This window comes from Dunckerocampus dactyliophorus, chromosome 4 (genome assembly GCF_027744805.1).
Source record: "Dunckerocampus dactyliophorus isolate RoL2022-P2 chromosome 4, RoL_Ddac_1.1, whole genome shotgun sequence".
Classification (NCBI taxonomy): domain Eukaryota; kingdom Metazoa; phylum Chordata; class Actinopteri; order Syngnathiformes; family Syngnathidae; genus Dunckerocampus; species Dunckerocampus dactyliophorus.
Window position 1 is genome coordinate 20,314,134 of NC_072822.1, and position 20,516 is coordinate 20,334,649.

The 20,516-nt window shown below is 42.8% G+C and overlaps 1 protein-coding gene across 3 annotated transcripts in view; it reads right to left on the bottom strand.

The window, feature by feature from the left end:
• Window positions 1-20,516, bottom strand: part of hmcn2 (hemicentin 2) — a 58,937-nt gene that overhangs the window by 16,734 nt on the left and 21,687 nt on the right. For all 3 annotated transcript variants that reach the window (XM_054774388.1, XM_054774386.1, XM_054774387.1), the window contains 33 exons: window positions 20,352-20,464; window positions 18,528-18,687; window positions 18,266-18,425; window positions 16,165-16,292; window positions 15,738-15,989; window positions 15,556-15,639; window positions 13,196-13,387; window positions 12,989-13,119; window positions 12,698-12,842; window positions 11,409-11,535; window positions 11,167-11,324; window positions 10,663-10,941; window positions 10,451-10,587; window positions 10,166-10,316; window positions 9,844-10,062; window positions 9,654-9,767; window positions 9,386-9,573; window positions 9,211-9,307; window positions 8,935-9,096; window positions 5,734-5,847; window positions 5,365-5,561; window positions 5,162-5,243; window positions 4,309-4,440; window positions 4,097-4,240; window positions 3,847-4,006; window positions 3,301-3,425; window positions 3,045-3,228; window positions 2,863-2,960; window positions 1,473-1,751; window positions 1,090-1,283; window positions 613-694; window positions 270-406; window positions 42-183 (listed from right to left, as the gene is read on the bottom strand). In XM_054774388.1, the coding sequence (XP_054630363.1) occupies window positions 42-183; window positions 270-406; window positions 613-694; window positions 1,090-1,283; window positions 1,473-1,751; window positions 2,863-2,960; window positions 3,045-3,228; window positions 3,301-3,425; window positions 3,847-4,006; window positions 4,097-4,240; window positions 4,309-4,440; window positions 5,162-5,243; window positions 5,365-5,561; window positions 5,734-5,847; window positions 8,935-9,096; window positions 9,211-9,307; window positions 9,386-9,573; window positions 9,654-9,767; window positions 9,844-10,062; window positions 10,166-10,316; window positions 10,451-10,587; window positions 10,663-10,941; window positions 11,167-11,324; window positions 11,409-11,535; window positions 12,698-12,842; window positions 12,989-13,119; window positions 13,196-13,387; window positions 15,556-15,639; window positions 15,738-15,989; window positions 16,165-16,292; window positions 18,266-18,425; window positions 18,528-18,687; window positions 20,352-20,464 (5,067 nt within the window). The remainder of the gene's footprint in view (window positions 1-41; window positions 184-269; window positions 407-612; window positions 695-1,089; window positions 1,284-1,472; window positions 1,752-2,862; window positions 2,961-3,044; window positions 3,229-3,300; window positions 3,426-3,846; window positions 4,007-4,096; window positions 4,241-4,308; window positions 4,441-5,161; window positions 5,244-5,364; window positions 5,562-5,733; window positions 5,848-8,934; window positions 9,097-9,210; window positions 9,308-9,385; window positions 9,574-9,653; window positions 9,768-9,843; window positions 10,063-10,165; window positions 10,317-10,450; window positions 10,588-10,662; window positions 10,942-11,166; window positions 11,325-11,408; window positions 11,536-12,697; window positions 12,843-12,988; window positions 13,120-13,195; window positions 13,388-15,555; window positions 15,640-15,737; window positions 15,990-16,164; window positions 16,293-18,265; window positions 18,426-18,527; window positions 18,688-20,351; window positions 20,465-20,516) is intronic.

Sequence of the window (20,516 nt, forward strand, 5' to 3'; positions counted from 1 at the left end):
TTACATCAAACAATCTGTACTTTGTTAACAGATCAACTTACAGAGAATCTCCACAGTAAAAAACAGACTGGTGCTTCCAGCCATGTTGGTGACCACACAACTGTACTGGCCACTGTCCTCAGTTCTAACATCCTGTATCTCAAGGTACTGTCCTCCTGCAAGCCTCTGAATACGACCACCCAGCTGCATAAAAAGACGATGAGGGAAAGGAGACAATCTACAATCTTTTTTTTTTTTTTACTTCAGTACCTTGCTTACAGATCACATACCTGCATCTTGACCTCATCCTTGTACCACTCTATATCAGGAGGGGGGTCACTGTCAGCCAAGCACTCCAGGGTCAAATGTCCATTAACTGGCACTGTCAGCGTTCTCACATCTTCGGAGCCGAGGAGGGTCGGTGGGACTGAAACGTGAACCGTTTGTATAAACACTCAATGAGAGTGTTTCAGATGACATCAGCATGCTGATTAAAACAATATACTGCGCAACGTACATATTTTTGACTCAATGTTCTGCACTGTTTAAGCTGCTCAGACAATGTGGCACATAACCGCACAGTATACTGTATGTGAAAGACACTGAGCAACATGCACGAACAGTTTCTATTACCTTGCACGCGGACCCAATGATTTCTTCCATCCTCTCCAGCTGGGCTGCTGGCCAAACAGGTGTACAGACCTGCATCCTCAACCTTGAGGAAGAGAGAAAGACGTAATCAAGCTGACTGTCTCTTCCATAATGTGATGCTCTCTTCACTTTTTTATGCTCTACATTTTGTTATATTTTACAGGGGTTTTTTTGTTTTGCAAGAAAATAGACGATATGTTAAATTACACTCCATTGGGTAATTATCAGAGGACGACACAATAATGGACCACATAATTTTATACAGTAGATCCCCACTTTTCATGGCAGTTACCTTCCAAAACCTCCCAGAAATGGAAAAAAAGTATCTAAGAGACCCGTAAAAATGTCTGTGTTTAACAAATTGTTGTTATATATACAGTTTGTTATGGTTATATTGTCATATTGTCCACACGCAGCACTGTACTTTACATGTAGTTGTCAGAGATTGTTGGTTTCTACCTGAATTTTGCTAATACTGAGAATCTGTCCATCCTCCTGAATGATGTCATTCCCTTCCAGGGGCCTACCATCCTTCAACCAACTTAGGGTGGGAGGTGGTACTCCCTCTGCCAGGCACTGCAGCTCCAGTGGGCTGTTCACTGCAATGGTCAGCTCTTCTGGGGCACCATTAGAGCGGGATATCTTTGGAGGCTCTGGATTATAATAAGGAAAGGCATTATTAAAAATAATAATTTAGAGTTAGTTTAGAAAAACTGTAAGATAAAATGTACTTCTTTATTGTGTATTCAAGATTATATATAACAGAACAAAGTTAGACGATAAAACCAGAAATATACATTTGTACAAATTAACTTCTCTCATTTTGGGTGTTTTAGACTTACCAAGAACGGTGAGGTTAAAACTCTTTGTGCTGCTTCCAGCCTGGTTGCTGGCCACACAACTGTAAAGGCCTGCATCTGAAGGTGCCACATCAGGCAGCTGCAGCCGTGTCTCCTGTCCATCCAGCAGAAGGTTCCGATGAAGTGACAAAGGCTGGCCATCCTTCATCCATGTCAGTGTTGGAGGAGGGACACCACGGGCTTCACACGTCAGCGTTACCAAGGAGCCTTTAACCACTGTCACTGGTTCCACTGGTTCCACATGATCCACACCAGGGGGCACTGTGGAGCATATAGGTTTGTGAGATCTCTGCTTTTCGCAGGGGTTACCATCCTTTCATCCTTTTACTCACCACCACCGAATAGTGAAAAACCGCAAGTACTTGATTTAGTTGATTTGGTTGCAAAAAATCGCAATCAGAATTTCAATGAAAGCTGAATCATGAATGTGCAGGGATCCACTGAACTGTTAGGAGTAGAGATGCTCCGATAGATCGGCCACCGATCAATGTCAGCCGTTTTCCGTGAAAAACACGTGATCGGCGTATGTCAACAAAGGCCTTTCAAAGCCGATCACAAAAAACGATCGGCGTGCGGCAGCAAATCCTACATGTCTGCTGTGTCACAAAGAGTTGCCAACAAAATGACGTATCTCATATTGAGCTCGGCACAGGCTACACCGATCGATGATGGCATGTTACCATATCTATTGTCGTTCGACTATTCTTGCATCTTTGACGCTTTGTCTAGCTGTCACTGACTGTACTTTACATTGGCGGCAGCTAGCTAGAATTATCCGCCTAGCTTCTCGTCTTCGGACTCCAAATGTGACTTTTTGCCACAGTGACATTTTGTTTTTAAAACAAACAAGCATTTTGGTTCAGTCGGAGCTCGTTTTTGTCCCACGCGGAAGTGGACATCAGATAGGGTACGAACTAGCTTTTTCAAGTTTCACTGAATAACTTTACTCTCTTGTTGTCATTCCAGTCATTATGTGTTGTCCTCAAAACATTATTTGTGTGTGGTTGTTTAATGAACATAAACACATAGTGTCCAGCCTTATGATGGTGATACCATGACAGGGGTCTCCTATCTCACCAGCTGTTTTTAAGTAGCTCACAAAGGGTCAAAGAATATTTTCGATATTTCTTCTTTAAGGCAAAAAAAGACAATCCTCCTAAATGTTTATTTTTGAATAATTACCTATTTTCCTGGGGGCCTTAGAATTGTCTAACGGCACCCCTGACCAATAGCGCTCATCATAAATGAATTGAAAAATGTACAGTTAATCCGTGTGATCGGCCGATCTCTCTCATAGATGATCGGTATCGGAATCGGTAGCATAAAACCCTGATCAGAGCATCCCTAGTTAGAAGTTAAATGTCAATGGTACCCTGGACTTGGACATCGTAGCTGAGCTCAGCAAGACCAGCTCGACTGCGAGCTATGCATGTGTAAACTCCAGCATCTGGCAACAGCAAAGGAGAAATCCTAAATGATGAGAAAATGGAAAAGTCAGCATCACTTACTTCCATAATTTAATAAATATTTCAAAATGATCAGTTCTGTAAACACCTCAGCACAGAGTCACCAGAGAGGAGGCGTGTACGAGGTGAGAGAAATAGGGGTTGTCCATTTTTCAGCCAGCTGATCTGAGGGGGAGGATTTCCTCCTGCATGGCACTCCAGAGTGAGAGCACTGTCCTGTGTGGCCTGCACTTCTCGGGGCTCTGTGGTCTCACCAGAGATAGATGGTGGTACTGTGACAAACAAAATATGTATATATTATTACAAAAACTATTTACTTTAACTTATTCAATGTTAAAACTGACCAAGGACAATGAGGGTGTAGATTTTGCTCTTCTGGCCGGCAGGACTGACGGCCAAACAGGTGTATGTTGCAGAATCCCCAGGACTAAGCCTCAATAAAGTTAGCGTGCTGCCATCCGGAGTCATACTGGTAAAAATCAAGCACAAAACATACATGTTATAAATGATGTGAACACCAGAATTACATTCACATCATAACCACCACACCACATCTTTTTCACACTGAAAAACACAGTTATCAGGCTGTTAAACTTCCATTTATCAAAAAGCTACTGAACAGCTGTAAAACAGCTGCTCTTAATGTTCTCCATGATTGTACCATAAACAAATCTGTTTGTCTCTCCACCCATTCATCTCTCACGACCATATCCTTGAGTGCTAATGATTTGTAGTTTATTTACCAAACCTTTTGGGAATGGCAAAGATTGATACAAATTGTTAGAATATAAAACAAATTGAGCTACTTTGTAAAGAAACATAATTTATTATTGCTACGACATCATACAGTGCATTATTCTGCCAAGATACGAGGACTGGCAATTACTTACGCAATGTGATGAGTATCTGACCCTTCCAAAGTCACGCCATCTTTAAGCCAGCTCAGGTGTGGTGCGGGGTTTCCTGCTGCTTTGCACTCAAGCGTGACCTCTTCTCCCATGACTGCACTAACCTCAGATGGACTGTCGGAGTCCAGAATGGTAGGGGATACTGAGTGGGACAAAGCAAAAAGTAAATCCATTGCATAAATGTACTGCAAGAACAGTAGCCGTTTTTCATTTAACTTTGGTCATAATTTACCCTGCACTGTGAGCATGTACTCCTTCTGTTCCTGCCCTTCGCTATTCTTGGCCACGCATGTGTAAGTTCCGGCATGGGAAAGGGTAAGAGGTCCCAGCTCAAGACGGTTCCCTCTAATTGACCACTGCCACTGCAGGCTGCTCTCTGGAAGCGGACATGTTATCTAACATTATCCGGTGCCATGGTTTCTTATGTCTTTGTCTCCCTCTTACCTATAGGTGTTCCATCTTTAAGCCATGTGATGCTTGGCATGGGGACTCCTGAAGCCTCACACCGCAGAGATACATGAGAGCCCAGAGTGTAGTTTAAGGTCTCCTGGAGAGGCCCTTCCACGGCAGGTGGAACTGTTCAAGTACATTTGTACAGTTGTTTAAACTTTAGTCTTCCAGCATTATTTATTCACCATTTATACACCCACAAAAAAATCAAGGTGCATTGCTGAGGCAGACAAGCAAGCTTAAAGGAACAAACGTCTGCATCAGTGAGCATCTAACGCAACGCAGACATAGCCAAAAAAACATTCGACTTTAGGAAGCAGAGGAAAAATCAAGGCATTTAGAGCGCCATTTGCAAAAAAATATATTCTCAATGTCTTGCTTTACTTATCTTTAATTAAAGTCCTCACTTATTCAAACTTATCTATTTTCTTTCTTTTTTTTAACTTTACTTTTCCGAATGTTTAATTGAACATGAAAACAAAATGTATTGCATACATTTTTATTTTATTTTACCCTTATTTTAATATTTTTAGTTTTTCTTAACACTGAACAAACACCGTCCTTTTCACACAGGAAGTGAACAAAGTACAAAATTTAAATGACAAAATGTAAACAAACAAAATACTGTGTAAATGTCAACATGAACATGAACATGAATTATCAGTAACGGACATGGAGACGGGTAGGATTATATAAACTCCGCTTCTTCCCACTTCTTTTCAAACGTGTTGAATTGTGCAAATGTTCCTTCATGTAACTTGTTAAGCAAGTCCGAAACAAATCAACCATACCACACCATTCCATTGTCTTTACCATGTGACCTTAACAACACAAACGGCTTTCTCACCATAAACAGTCAGCCTGAATGTCCTATCTACTTGGCCAGCCACATTGGACACTTTGCAGGTATAGGTACCACCATCCGCCATCTGGGAGCAAAATTGGAATTTCCAGAGAATGAGAATGTGAGAGTAATGGCATGACTTTTGGGATTTGCCAGAAAGCTAGTTTAATTTTAGTTTTTCTTTGCAGCCTCAAACATTTCCTGACCTGAACTCCTGTGATCTCTAGTTGGTGGCGATCTGCCTTCAGTCCATTCCCTGAGACCAGTTGGAGTCCATTTTTATACCATGTGACCTCAGGCTCAGGGACCCCGTGGGCCTCACACCGCAGGGTGACAGAGGAGCCAAGCTGCGGGGTCACCAAGTCTGACTCAGCATCAAGGCGAGACTTCAGGGTGGGAAGGACTGTTGGTTTGCATTTACATAGAGAACATGATCTCATTGTGATTCACTGCAACTTGCCATGATTCACTTCCAACTATCCTCTGTCACAGCTGTGGTAAACACATTTTTTTTGCTGAGACAATGCTTTGAGATTGGATCATCTGTGTATGAAGCTCTTGTGCAGATGGCTCACCATAAACACTGAGGAGAAGACTCTTCTGGTCCTGGCCAGCTGAGTTAGAGGCCGTGCACACATATTGCCCTGCATCCTCGACTCTTGCTCGGGGCAGCTGCAGCATCTGGCCACCTACAATATTGCCAATGAAACAAAAAAATATATGTTTTTACAAGGTAAGCACAGATGAAACTTCTATTATTTGCATCAGGGGTATCCAAAGTGTGGCCCGGGGAGCATTTGCAGCCCATGGCTGTTTATTTTATTGTATTTTATTTTAAATAACAAGACAACTAAAAACAACACAGTAAGAGAAAAAAATTAAAAAATCAGCAGTCATTTTATAAGAATAAAGTAAAAAAAAAAAAAAATATATATATATATATATATATATATATATATATATATATATATATATATATATATATATATATATATATATATATATAGTCAAACTTGTCTATAGCGGCCACTAGAGGGAGTCTGCAAAAGTGGCCGCTATAGACAGGTGGCCTGTATAGACAGGTTGACGTCCAGTTTGAATGTTGACTAGTAGAGGGAAAAAAAAGAAAAAAAGGGGGAAAAAATAATAATAATAATGTTGACCAGTAGAGGGCACTGCAGACTGCGGATAAAAGTTGTACAGCACTACTAGGCTTGTTATTATCATGGTTCATGGTTTTAATCCTGAACATGCATGAGTCAAACAGTAGCACATCACATAGTACAATTCACAATTTTGCATGTCCAAAAAGGAGTAGGAAGAAGCAAAGCTTATTTAATCCTACCCCTCATCAGTTTCACATCAGTTGCAATGCATTTATTCACCTCATGTTCTTCCAAGTGTACTTTGTAGGTCTACATGACAATGTAGTGCAATCATAGCCAAGGTTTTTACTTACTAAAAGGAAGCTAGAGGCTTAATAATAACTGATAGAATATATCCACGACCCACAGAACAAAGCTGTGCTAGTAATGTCTTACGCTTGTTTTTAATATTTTACTTTTCATACGGCAGAGTGTCATTACAGCTTTAGTTCATCAGGAAGTGACGGGAAGTGACGGTGGGCGTCCCGAGCAGGAGAGCTAGGCTCAGTGCTAGCTGTGAGTTTGGAGAGAGTTGGGAAGTGTGTTTATGTTGGCATGGATGTGAAGTCCTGCAGTGTTCTCCGCTGTTAATAAAGCCATTAAAGTGCATCGGCGACGTGAGTCTCTCCTTCCCCACAACAAGCGGCATTACAGTATTGACACACATTGTGCACATTGTCTCACACCAGGAAATAAACGGTGTCACTTGTTACAGGCATTGCCTGGACAGCTATGTAGTGGGGGTTGTTTAAACTTTGCCTTGTGGGCAAGCAGGAAGGAGAGACGATGCTGAGAGATGTGTGTGTGTTCTGAGCTGCTGTCTGGTGGCCGCGTTCAATAAAAGTTGGCAGAAGCAACAGGAGAAGTTTCCTTCTTTGCTTCGGAGCTGAATAACACTGACAAGTTAACAGACTAGTAGCGAACGGAAAAGAAGACGGCTTTTTGTGTCGAATACAGAAGATGAGGACTTTGATGGATTTGTGGATGAGGATTGATCAAAAATAACGTAAGTACATTCTAAAATACTTCAATTAAGTACAACCGAACTCAGTTTTGCTCCCGCTGCCGCATGCATGCTAGCCTATGTTTTTTTTTTATTGTAGCGTCGCTGGGAGCATGTCCTGTTCCCAGTGTACTTTGCGGTAATGTTTTGGTGCAAATGCTCTTAAAGTTACATGTTTGACCAGGAAATAGCAAGCTCAAAAGAAGACGGCTTTTTTATGTGGAACAACTGACAGTTTGTGTGGATCTTGTGAATGATTGTGACTGAGCTAGGACTCAGTAATCAAAGTCTACACACGACGGCTTCATTGATTGAAAAATGAAACTTTTTCATAAAGCTTCTAATTGAGTTGGTAATTTGGCCGCTATATGCAGTCAGATATTGACCAAGGGAGACAAAATGGGTGGCCGCTGGCCGCGTTGGACAGGTGACTGCTATACACAGGGTCTATAACGTAAATTTGCTGCGGGGGATTTTTCAGTGGCTGCTATAGGCAGGTGGCCGTTCTATAAAGGTGGCTGCTAAGACAGGTTTGACTGTATATATATATACACATATATAGTCTATACATTTTACACAACTTTCCATAAAATTTTAAAACATACAAAGTCAAAATATTTAAAGAACAAAGTTATACTCTAACAAGAGAAAGTCGTAATTTTGTGAGGATAATATCATGGGGAAAAATAACGTCATTTTAGTCAACAGAAAAGTTGTAATTTTTTTTAACTAGGTCGCGGAAAAGGTTCTAATGTTACAAGAATAAAGTCAAAATATTATGAGAATGAAGTCATAATTGGCCGCACGGTGGTCTAGTGGTTAGCACGTTGGCCAATACAGGAACAGCCCGGAGATCGGGAAGACCTGGGTTCGATTCTCCCCTGGGCATTTCTGTGTGGAGTTTGCATGTTCTCCCCGTGTGCGCGTGGGTTTTCTCCGGGCACTCCGGCTTCCTCCCACATTCCCAAAAACATGCATGTTAGGTTAATTGGCGACTCTAAATTGTCCATAGGTATGAATGTGAGTGTGAATGGTTGTGTGTCTATATGTGCCTTGTGATTGGCTGGCGTGTAGGGTGTACCCCGCCTGTCGCCCAAAGATAGGCTCCAGCATGCCCCCGCGACCCTAATGAGGATGAAGCGGTATAGAAAATGGATGGATGAAGTCATAATTATGAGAAGAACATTTACAAGAAGAAAGTTGAAATAGTTGGGAAAAAAAATAACGACAAAAGAAATGGAAATGGAAAAAACAGATGAAAATTTACAAGAATAAAGTCTTGTAATATTGTAACTTGTAATATTATTAGGGGGAGAAAAAGTACTTTTAGTTGCATGGAGTTGAAATATTAAAGAAAAATTATGTTATTTTTAAAGTTGTAATATTATGAGAAACAAACAAAACAAAATAAATAAAGCAAACATTGAAGTTCGTACTTACAAATCTGAGATGCAGTTTTTTCTTGAAATACAGTATATATAACTTCTTAGCATATCTAAATGTGTTGCTTTACAAAATATCAAAGGAGCCCGCACATCCTTTCATTTTTCGGTGTGTGCCCTCTGTGGAAAAAGTTTGGACACCCCTGGTTCATACTGTATATTTGTGGTTTTGTTTCTAGGCTTGACCTGGGAGAATGTGGATACCAGTACTGAACTGGAGTATCTGCCCATCTTTGGTCCAGGTTATTTCTGGTGGAGGGTAGGCTTGGACATCACAAAGCAACGACACCATGTGACCCTCGATGACGCTATGCTCCTCCTCTTGGGGGCCTATTATTCTCGGTGGTACTGGGGAAAAAGTTATATTGTATACATAGGTGACATGAGTCAGCAAGTCATTATTCTTTCAATAAATAATTTTGAGTAATGACAAATACTAAGGGATTTAAAATATTCTAATACCTTGAACTGTCAGACTGAAGAGCTTCTCAACTGACCCAACCTTGTTTTCAGCTACGCACATGTACCCGGCCATGTCTGAAACCTTCACACTGAGCAGCTGAATAAAAGGATTTAAGTTATATCTCAAGATAGTGTTGGATCTATTTGTTCAATGGCTGTAACAACACCGCCTTACCTGGAGTTGTGTTCTATCCTCACTAATGAGATGGTCTGAGTCTGTGTGAACTGGTTGTCCATCTCTAAGCCACGAGACAGCTGGACTTGGATGTCCTGCCACATCACAGTGGAGGACCACGGTGCTGTTGACCACTGCTCCTATTTCCTCCAAGAACTCCTCTGACGTGCCCATGATCACAGGTGATACTAAAGATGTAAAATGTTTACTTACTTACTCATCCTTTAGCTACGTCATTACAACACAAAATACCAATGTTCATGCGTACCCAAGACCTCCAGTTCAAAGTGCATATGGTCCTCTCCAGCCTCATTGACGGCCTCACAGGTATACCTTCCTGCATCCTCTTTCTGTACTTGGGCAATCTGTAGCACCTGTCCACCTGAGATGACAAAGCAAGACATGCAGGTAGGTATCGTATTTGGTCATGGAAAACTACATGCAAGCTCACATGTCACCTGGCAGTAATAGCACTCCATCAGCACTGGTGAGCTTCCGTCCATCTTTATACCAGTTAAGCTTGGGTGGTGGTATGGCATTACTCTCACAGGAGAGGCTGATGGGATGGCTGAGTACCACCTCTCGCTTCTCTACCATGTCCTCATTCTTGTCAACCTCCCGATCTTCCAGACCCCATGCTGCTTCTCTGTTCGTGACACGGTGGAAGACTGGAGGAACTAGCAAGACGAGGCCATGTTTCGGTTAGCTCAGAGCCTTGCTCATCGAGTGTGTCGTAACTTACCATGTACCGTGTACGGTATGGGCTTTGACTGTACACACCTTGTATAGCAACATGAAAGTATCTCTTGTCTTCTCCCGCAGAGTTGGTGACCACGCAGGTGTACTGGCCTTCATGGGACAACATGGCATTCTCTATGTGCAGGAAGTATCCACTCGCCTGAATGCCAACATGACTGTTTCCTGTCAAAAGCTAAAGGGTAAATAACTTTAGATTGTTTCCAGGAGATGGTTTCCTTGTACAAATATGGTGTGCTCGTGATAGCTTTAGCAGCTGCACTACGTCTGGTCTTAAAAGTCATTTCAAATACGCAATGTCACACGAACCTGCCCATCTTTGAACCAGGCAACCTTGGGCTCAGGGAAACCTTTAGCAAGGCAGGAGAGAGTTAAACTGCCATTGATTCGTACTTTTTCTCCCCGAGTGCCTAAGGCTGTAGAGTCTCCCTCTATTTGTGGAGGCACTTGAGAGGGAGAAAAAAAAAGAATCAGATGTATTGAAACAATTGATTTGGTCTCATTAACTTGTAGAGTCTTACCCAGAACACTGAGAGAATAGTGCTTGACAGCAGTGCCAGCGGGATTGGAGGCACGGCAGGTATAGAGGCCAGTGCTGTCTCCTTGGGCTGCGCCCACCCTCAAAGCCTGCCCACCCTGAGTGTAGGTCAGCTGGGGGCTCGACACAATGGGCTGGTTGTCTTTCAACCAGGTAATACTGGGTGTGGGTGAACCATCTACGTCACAGGGCAGGACTGTAGGGAAACCCAGTACCACTGACACCTCTGAGGTCTCACTGGGACCTTTGATCGTGGGCGGAGCTGGAGAGAAAGAAATCCTTTCATGGAACACAATATTGTAAATATTTTGACCTAAAATAACACTGCTGCCACAGCACATTCAGGGTTATAATTATCTAAAAAGCTAGTCATTTTTAAATTGCATTTTTCATTTTTATCATTTGTCAACACGATTATGAATGCACCTAACTTTTTGTGCATAAAACAAGCTTTGTCTTAATCACAAGTCAGGAGAAAATCTGAGACCTTGCACTGTGAGTCTGAACTGGCGTATCTGAGTCCCTGCATTGTTGCTGGCCAGACACTGGTAAAGTCCTTGATCTCTCAGCCGGACTGTTTTCACTTTCAGTACCTGGCCATCCTCCAGAAACTCCACATGTGGATCCCCATCACGGGAAAGAACCCTGAGAACAGGAAGGACCAATACAGTATATCAAATCATTGGAGCTGGTACGGAGTGAAACGGTTGGGAACTGATTGATGCATACTCTCCATCGCGGCTCCATTCCACAATGGGTGCTGGACGCCCACTAACTCTGCACTGAAACTCCACTTCTTGGCCCAGGATGGCAGTTAACTCTTGCAGTTTAGACGTTCCTGAGATTACTGGTGGAGCTGCAACAATAGAAGAACAAATAACAACGCAGTGTTCACCCAAAGGTTTACAACCTTGAACCCAAGCACTAATCACTAAAGTAGCAACCGAAAAAAATGTAACCAGTGTGGAAGAACGGCAGATTTCAATGGGCCCACAAATTTACAGATTAAAAAAAAAATCTCTGAAAATACACCCTTTATTCCACAGAAAACACATCTCATTTACTCATAAGTGATAATTCATGTAAAATGTACAGAATACATGTACCACTGTTACACAGCCCACAATTTGTACGTTTATGTCTTTAGGCTTTCGTCAACCATTGGGACTGCTTCAGCGGCCCTTGAACGCATCATAGTAGTGTGCTGTGACTGGCTACACCGCGGCTCCGACACCACCTGTTCTTTAATCGTCTTACATTATCATTCATTAGTGGTGAGTACGATACATTTTATACTTTAAATGTGTTTGATAAGAGCGTGAGGCATAATGAAATCTAGCAAAGGAGATGTAAATGCTGCCTTTGTAAAATAATGCTGTTTTTTGCCTCTTTATCAATGTAGAGCTGCAATATTTCATACCGAGAAGCTTTGCTGATTACCTGCAAAGTATTACATCTCTCGGTATGATTCAGCTGTACTTGTGCACCACTGCAAACTACAACTACAGTATCCATTTTCTATGCCTCTTATCCTCTATCCCGGACAAGCAGCGGGGTACACCCTGGTCTGGTCAACAGTCAATCGCAATTGCACATATAGACAAACAACCATTCACACTCACATTCATACCTATGGACTATTTAGAGTTGCCAATTAACCTAACATGCATGTTTTTAGAATGTGGGAAGGAAGCTGGAGTACCCAGAGAAAACACATGCATGCACGGGGAGAACATGCAAACTCTACACAGAGATGCCCAACAGAGATTTGAACCCATATCACACACACACAACCACAATAACAAACTTAAAGGTGGTGATGCTGTTTTGGTCTGACTCACTGTCTATATCACTGTTTACTGGCAGTGACAATAGAAACAAAGATTATTATCTTTATAAAGGCAGAATTTCAGATACAACCCTACATCAATCGACTGCTCAGATGTGCATACTGTAATGTTGCTGCCTATAAGCGTACCATACAAACATTGCTGCAATGTGCTGCAGTGTGTGCTCACCTTGCACCACAATGTGATATTCTCTATGTGCTTCTCCTGCTGAGTTTTGAGCTGTGCAGCCAAAAACTCCAGCGTGTTCTGGCTGGACTCTGTAGATTCTCAGCAGCCGATTCCCATTTTGGAGATACAACCCAGGACTGTCCACCTGGACAGACAGAAATCACCATTTACCACCGGGCTCCTTGGCGTTATCATGTAATTACAACAACGACCACATGATGGCATTGTAGAGCCACTTAAACATGCTGCTCCAATTTGTGCAGTAATGGGACCAAAACGTCACAAACTTACAGCATGACCATCTTTAGTCCAGGTGATTGTCGGGGAGGGAATCCCAAAGGCATCACAGCCTAGAGTGAGAGGCTGCTTTAAGGTCACAGTAAGGTTTAGTGCCTGGCCATCATCTTGGATTTCAGGGGGAACTGAAATAAAACAGAGGGACACCATCTTGTGTTATGCTCTGCTTTAGCAGGACAAAAAACTGGGACAAGGTCTTACCATTCACTTTCAATCTGGTCTTCCTGTCGGCAGAGCCAGCCTCATTGGTCGCCACACATTTGAAATCTCCACTGTGGCTGGCAGATGCTCTACTAATTACAAGAGCTCCATCCCTTGTTACAGAAAACTCTGATTGTCCAGAATGTATCTCCAGGCCGTTCTTGAACCAGCGCACCTTGGGATGTGGAGAACCTGCAAGGGCACAGAGGTATGCTTTCAAATTATCCTAAAAAAAACTGTCTTTGCTTCTCTACAGGCATTTGGCATCCAGCCGAGATAGACAAATTTCTACATATAGAGTAAGGTTCAGAAGTATTAGTGACAGAGTTTTATGATTTTACCAAATTTCACGAAGTTTACAGCCAATTTATGTAGAACGCATCCATTTTCAAGGGTTCAAAATTATACCGTCTGCGTTACGTTCAGCAGAAGCGGACGTCCTAAAATCGTCTTGTTTTACTGCCACCGTTTTTGAAATTTCATGGACGCAGTCACATAAGAAAAAGAACACTCCAATGTGTAGAATTAAGGTGTGATGAAAGATTCGGGCTACTGTTATCAAGATTTATTACCACACAGACGAGTGTTAAACAGTAAGAGCAGTTCAAAGGCACACTCAGGAGCCTGAAACAGATGTTTTCTACAGATTAGTGGGTGCATAAGAGCTAGAAGTGGTCAGTTGGAGATATGTGGAATGGGGAAAAGGTGGAGAGGAGGAGGGTCTCTCCCCCAACACACTCTCATCACTCTATGGTAGAGGACTCGTGATGAGAGTACTACGCACCAGCCGAGTGACCCCAAATGCTGTCTATTTCCAGAGGTGTTAGAAATGTAGACAGTACCTTTCCTCGACCCAGAAAACCAACGTGACGCTATCACGTGTTCATTTTCTGGACACATGTTTACAGTTAATAAGCTCTATAGAAAATTTGATGAAGACGAAGATGCGAGCATCTTTATCACATACACACGAATGGAGAGACAATGCGCAGGGACACGACAGGAGACAGAGCGATTTGTGAAGTCAGATTTTTTTGAAGAGGCATTTTTATGATGCATATGTATTACTCTTTTGAACGCATATTGTTTTGAGAAGCCAAACTCTTTACTTAAATGGCCCCAGCAACTAAGCAGAACTACGTTCCTCGTCACGGAAATCCAACCAGAACTGGACTCGCAGGACCAAATGGGGAGGTAAGTCACTGTTGATATAGTCCACTGCTGATGGGAATGTCATTCAACTTCTTGTCAAAAAATCCAAACTATCCCTTTAAATCAGGGGTCTCAAACTCAATTTCACTGGGGGCCAGTGGAGGTAGAGTCTGGGTGAGGCTGGGCCGCATCAAGTATTGGGAGTAGGGCTGGGAATCTCAGGGTACCTCACGATACGATACAATTCACAATACATCCATGTGATAACACCACTGTTAGTTCAGTGTTGGTGTTTATTTGCCCCTGTAAGTATGTAAGTAACACTAAGCTTGCTCGGATGTTGCGGGCTGCAGTTACACTACTTTGATGTCCAGTCGCGGGCCGCATGATACAATTTGGTGGGCCGCAAATGGCCCGCGGGCCGCAAGTTTGAGACCCCTGCTTTAAATGATTATCTCTATTAAATGCGATGCATTTCTTGCTGGTGCCCTCAAGCAGAAAACGTGCCTCCTAATGCAGGAAGTTATGTGAAGAACAACCTGGGGCTTCTTGCTTCCTGCAGCCGCCTGCCTCTCAGGCTGTGCAAAGCTCACACATTTCTATGAGAGCCCTCAGGTGAGCTTGCGTAGCCTGCCTGCTTGACATAGATGCAGGGATGCCTTGATGGCTACATCTTTTCTTCCTGTGCATCATGGTGCACCTCAGACATCGCTGCCCTTTATCTGCTTAAAGCAGCCTGTAATTAGGATTCCTCTCCCAGCACGTCCAGACGCAGACGAAAGCAGATGTGGCTCTAAGAGGCAGCAGGCAGGCGGATGTTCCAGCTGTTGCTTCACATTAGACACGGCCCTCACCTTCACCAGTTGATCTGGTTACCATGGCATAAAGCCACACAAACACCACTTTCAGCATGGTCTGTCACAGTGTTTGCTGACAAAAACTACACGCGCTATCTTTGTGACAGGAAATGGCGAACTCACTACATCCCACCGAAAGGCTAACTCATCCAGACAGAAACATTAAATTGAGTGTGTCTCTCGGTGTCAGGATAAAGGAAATCTATTTTATGAGTGCAAGGATAAATTTGACAGTTGAAATGTTGACAGTAATACGTTCTTTGACTGTGTACAGAGAGACAGCTGTCATAAATACAAAACTTAACTACTTCCCTACCTTATCATTTGATTTATGTGTGAATGGTTCTGTACCTTCAGCAGGACAGGGGATGATGACCTTGCTGTTCGCTATTTTCTCCATGATTGCATCTCCTGGTTCTGCAAAGGACGGGGCCTCTGTGAGGACATAAAAATGGGTAAATGCAAAGTCAAATGGCTTTGTTTGCTTTGTACTCTTTCTCTAGGTGGAGAAAGCAGGAGTTGCCGGCAGTCACCGAGAATTTCCAGCGTAATCTCCAAAGTCTCCTGTCCAGCGCTGTTCCTCGCCACACACTGGTAAGTTCCCTTGTCAGCTAGTCTGACCTGCTGGATTGTGAGTGGTGAAGTGTTCTTGAACTCAACAGGAAGACCATTGTGAAACCAATTGACCTCTGGGCTTGGTTCTCCCTGGACCACACAAGGCAGCGTGACTGTTTGGCCAAGCACGGCTTTTAGTAGAGGGGGTGAGGGCTGAATCCTGGGCTTGGCTGAGGACAAAAGAACAACTTAAATACAGGTCTTACCGTATTTACAGTACTTACCTTTTCATACATTTAGTCGAGATACTAAATGTCAAAAGTGATGTATGAGCATGAGTTCCATGGACATGATTTGTTTTAAAGGCACGTTTTAGCGGATGTGACTTTCTAATGACAACGTTACCTTGGATGTGTAAATTATAGCTTAGGGACACATTGCCGGCTGAGTTCAGTGCTGTGCAGGTGTACAGTTTACTGTCAATCAGGCGTACGTCAGTGATCTTCAGGGAGCCTGAGGGTAAGACAGTGAACCTGGGGAGTGGTTAGGGGTGGAGGGCAAAGAGATGGAGAAAACACAAGACTTTGAGTCAACAAAGCCTCAGTGGAAGGCAAGTCTTCCCTTTTTGGAGGGATGATTTTCCTCAAGTGTTCTTTTTTCACCACAAACGATAATGTCTATCATGTGTGATGATTTGAACGTTACTGTTTATAGTAGTCTGTCAGCAATATGAACATTTTTAGTTGTTTCATTAACACAACAAAACTATAGTCTGGAGGAATGATTGGGCCTACTACAATATATACTAAGGACACCCAAAATATGCATAAAATAGAAGTAAAAGTGATGATTGGGTCACTGAAATTCCATTGTTTGGATGCATTCTGTGAGGTAACTGTGAGCTGCCTGTGTAATGGATGAAAAAAACGAAAGCACTGAGTGAAGCACAGACTTCCTCCAGGGTCGAGTGATGTCCCCAGTGACTTGTTACCATTGTCCGAGGTAATTACGGTGTAAAAGGGTAGCCAGAGTTTAAGCTGATGATGTCACCCTGGGAAAGGTCACAGAGATGCCAAAATCAAAATGTCTTCGTCCAGAAGGTACTGTCTGTTCAGTGTATCATTGAGGATTAAAAAGCCTAACGGTGGCACTAGCAACAATGCACATACATTATGTTGCCATCCGCCCGGGAATATTAAAATGAAATTGCAAATAGGCTACATTTGCAATAAAATAGCAAATGTGGCCAAATGTCGCCATTACTTTGCTTGTGAGAGCCAAACAAACATGTTTTTCATAAAAACTCGATGTTTCAAGAGCTGTGACAGTTGGCTGGGAACTTGAAAAGAGTTTGTGTTCATCTGAACTGCATCAAAGTGAAGTTGTATAAATGCAAAATACACAAATGTAAACAGACCTCTCCCAGTTATGGGACATAAGTGTTTCTGCTAGGCAACTGAATTGTAACAATAAGTTGTTTATTTGAGTGGAAAAAGGGTTTGGAGAACAAATTTTTTCATCTATCCCACGCTGTGGCGTAATTCAACTCTTAGAATCAATAGAAGACAAGCAGCAACATTCTACAATGCCGCTAAACGACTGTGTGCTTCTCTGCTGGGTTACAAGCAGAAGCACATGAGACATGAAACACACCCCGCCCCACCTCGCCTATCCATCAGTCCGCACATTTGTGTCAAGTCATCTGTGTACATAGTCTGACACAAAGATGAACTGGTAAGGAAGGGTCAGGTCTTGAGAACACCAGACCATTATAGTTGTGTCATGAATCTTGGATGGATGGAAATGTGACCCCCCCTAAGTCACGTTACGCAACAATCAGCCTCCATCTCTTCTGGACTGTTTGTCACACAACTTCCATGTGTGCAGGGGCTACATATGCAGAGCACGGGCTCATGTGGGGGTTGTTCACAGAGATGTGTTATTCTCATCAGACACAACTAGTAAAGAGTCAGCGTGTTGTTTTACTGCTGAGGCACCCCAGGAGATTCCCAACATTAGGCAGACAGGGCTTGTATCTCTTCCTCTGTCAGTTAGTTTTCCTCCCCTCTTCCTGGCATCCCCCACACCACCACCCACCTTTCCCTTCTTCCTGGCCCCATACACAAGACATCCTGCTTCTGAGTCACCACTGCAGCATTCAACCCCCCTTGTCATCCTCCTATCTGACTGTCTGTCATCTATCTATCTTGTCTGTGTCACAAGGCGTCTTGCTTGTCTGCAGCCAGTGTGACCACACATGAAAGTGAGCCATGCAGCAACAGATGTTTCTTCTCAGTTTAGCTAGCAAGTCAAGACCGCACACAGCTCCCCTGCGGACTGCTTCCTCCTCTGCCAAGCTAAGCTTCAAAGGGCATCACAAAGAGACCCCCGAACCTGAGTTGTAATGAATGGCAGCCAGACTCCTGTGTACGGTCTGAGTAAAATGTTAGCTCAGAGCTAAGGCATGGTGAGCAGTGAAGTAAAGTAAGCTAAACTTTTCCTTTACCCGGCTGTGACAGGGGGGATGGGACGCCCATTTCTGCTCCACGTGACAAGTGGTGACGGACTCCCTTGGGCCTCACAAGGTAGAACTACCTCAGTTCCCACCTCTGCTGCCATTTTCACAGTGCTGTCATGGCCACTCACACCCATTATCTTAGGCAAGGCTGGGGAAAAAGAAAAAAAAAACAAAAAAAAAACAGTGAGTGTAAGCTTTCATGGAAACTGCTGTGTTAGGGTGACTGCGGTCAGACATTTATTTGCCTTACTGTTAACACTGAGTTGGATCTCTTGACTGGCGTAACCCACAGGACTGGTGGCAGTGCAGATGTATATTCCTGCATCGTCAGTGGTGGGGTGGAGGATGTGGAGGTATCCATCAGGGTCAACCTGAAGAGAAGCACTGTCCCGAGGCAGGGGTTCCCGTCCCTGAAGCAAGAGCAGGTATTACACCAGAATGTACCGAAGCTGTCCGCACATGAGAGCACAGGGATGCTGAGCTCCATTTCAGGTTTAGAGCCAAACCTTTGATGTATAATATAATTACAAGGCTCCTCTTTAACCCGCTCTCTATCCGCAGTACGAACACATAAGAATGCATTTGCACTTGCTTTGAACATTAAATAGCTTTTACAGATTCACGCTTATCTGGCAAGAACAGCAAGGACCTGACTGTGCACTAGCCTGCTGAAATTGTTTGAGAAAAAGCATGGAAAAAGAAATCTGGCTCAAAGCCCCGACATGTAAGTGACATTTATAAGCAAAGCACAGCCTTTGCGCGGCATTCATGTTTTAAACATTAGAAAGCTCTGTATAACCAAATGATAGCAATGGTAAGCACACAGAATGCAGCTAAACAAGCTGCAATCGTGCGTGCAAAGACAACCATAAAAGGTGCATGTCTGAGTACAGTATGAACAGATGCATCTACATTGGGATGAGAGACGACACGAGAGTGCAGTTATAAAGAAGATACTTGACAGTTCATACTGTAGTAAGAACTATTATGCATTAGCTTGCTGGTGATGTTTTCTTCTGATTTCGAATCTACTTTTGAAATAATAAAAGTGTCTATTATTATCATTAGACTACTGTAGATTCAGCATCAGAACCCTCACCTTATCTTTTTAATTGTTCACTCACAATACAATCCAGGTTAAACCCTAAATATGTCTCAAATACTTATTATACACATTAGTAAATGTATAAGTACTCATAACTAGTGACAGATAATGTAAAATATGGCATCGGAATCACAATGTAGACCTTCGCCTGGTCTTCAGCCCAACACTAGAGGCTAGCAGGGTAGAGAAGCCTTAGAGAGGTTTACCCAAACCGGGTCTACATTATTCACACTGCTGGTTACAATTCCAGAAACAATTTACAATAATGTATTAGCTTGTGTTCACCTCGCTGCAAGTTTTGAGGCCGAACTAATTGTTGAAGTTACTGTTTCCGTCGCAAAAAGAAAACTCTGTCACATAGGACCGCTGAACAAAGTATGAAATTTCAACAATTCTCGGCTTTCAGTGAAGAATAAAGACATAAACTTAGCTTTCTAACAGTGGTACATGTATGTTGTACACCTCAGCTGTATGTAACTTATGGTGAAGGAGATATGTTTCCTGTGGAAAAAAATGACTGAAAAAAAAGGGGGGCCATTGACGGGGGCGAATCCACAAGTGTCACCTAGTAAACTACAGTTCATACATTTTTCATGCATTTTTCAAATCTTAAAATTTAAATCTTAAAATCTTAAAATTAGCACATAATAATGAACATCATGAATAATTATTCATAAATTCATTAGATATGTATTCAAATTCACTTACAAAAAATGAACAAGCCCTCTGCAAATGAAGGAAACCTCCAGCAATAAAAAGCTATTTGACATCTGCGGAATAGCTGATGTGACAATTACCCACCCATCCATCCACTTTCTACTGCTTAAAATGTGTATCCTATTTCCATCACATTTGACTTTGCTCGGCTTTGTTTAAATACAACATGTTGTAATGTTTTGCAATTTGAGTTGAGGCCGTAATGTTGTTTCATTTTCACATGGTAAGGGATGTGTGAGTATGACATCCTACCTTAGACCAGACCACAGTTGGCTTGGGAACACCACTGGCTTTGCATGATAATGTGATGGCTACATCCTCATTGGCTATGTAGCGGTAGGGCCCAGCGTTGATCTCAGGCGGCACTGTAAAGGAAAAAGGCCGCAAAGCACAGCTGACTATTTGTCAGGCCCTCCG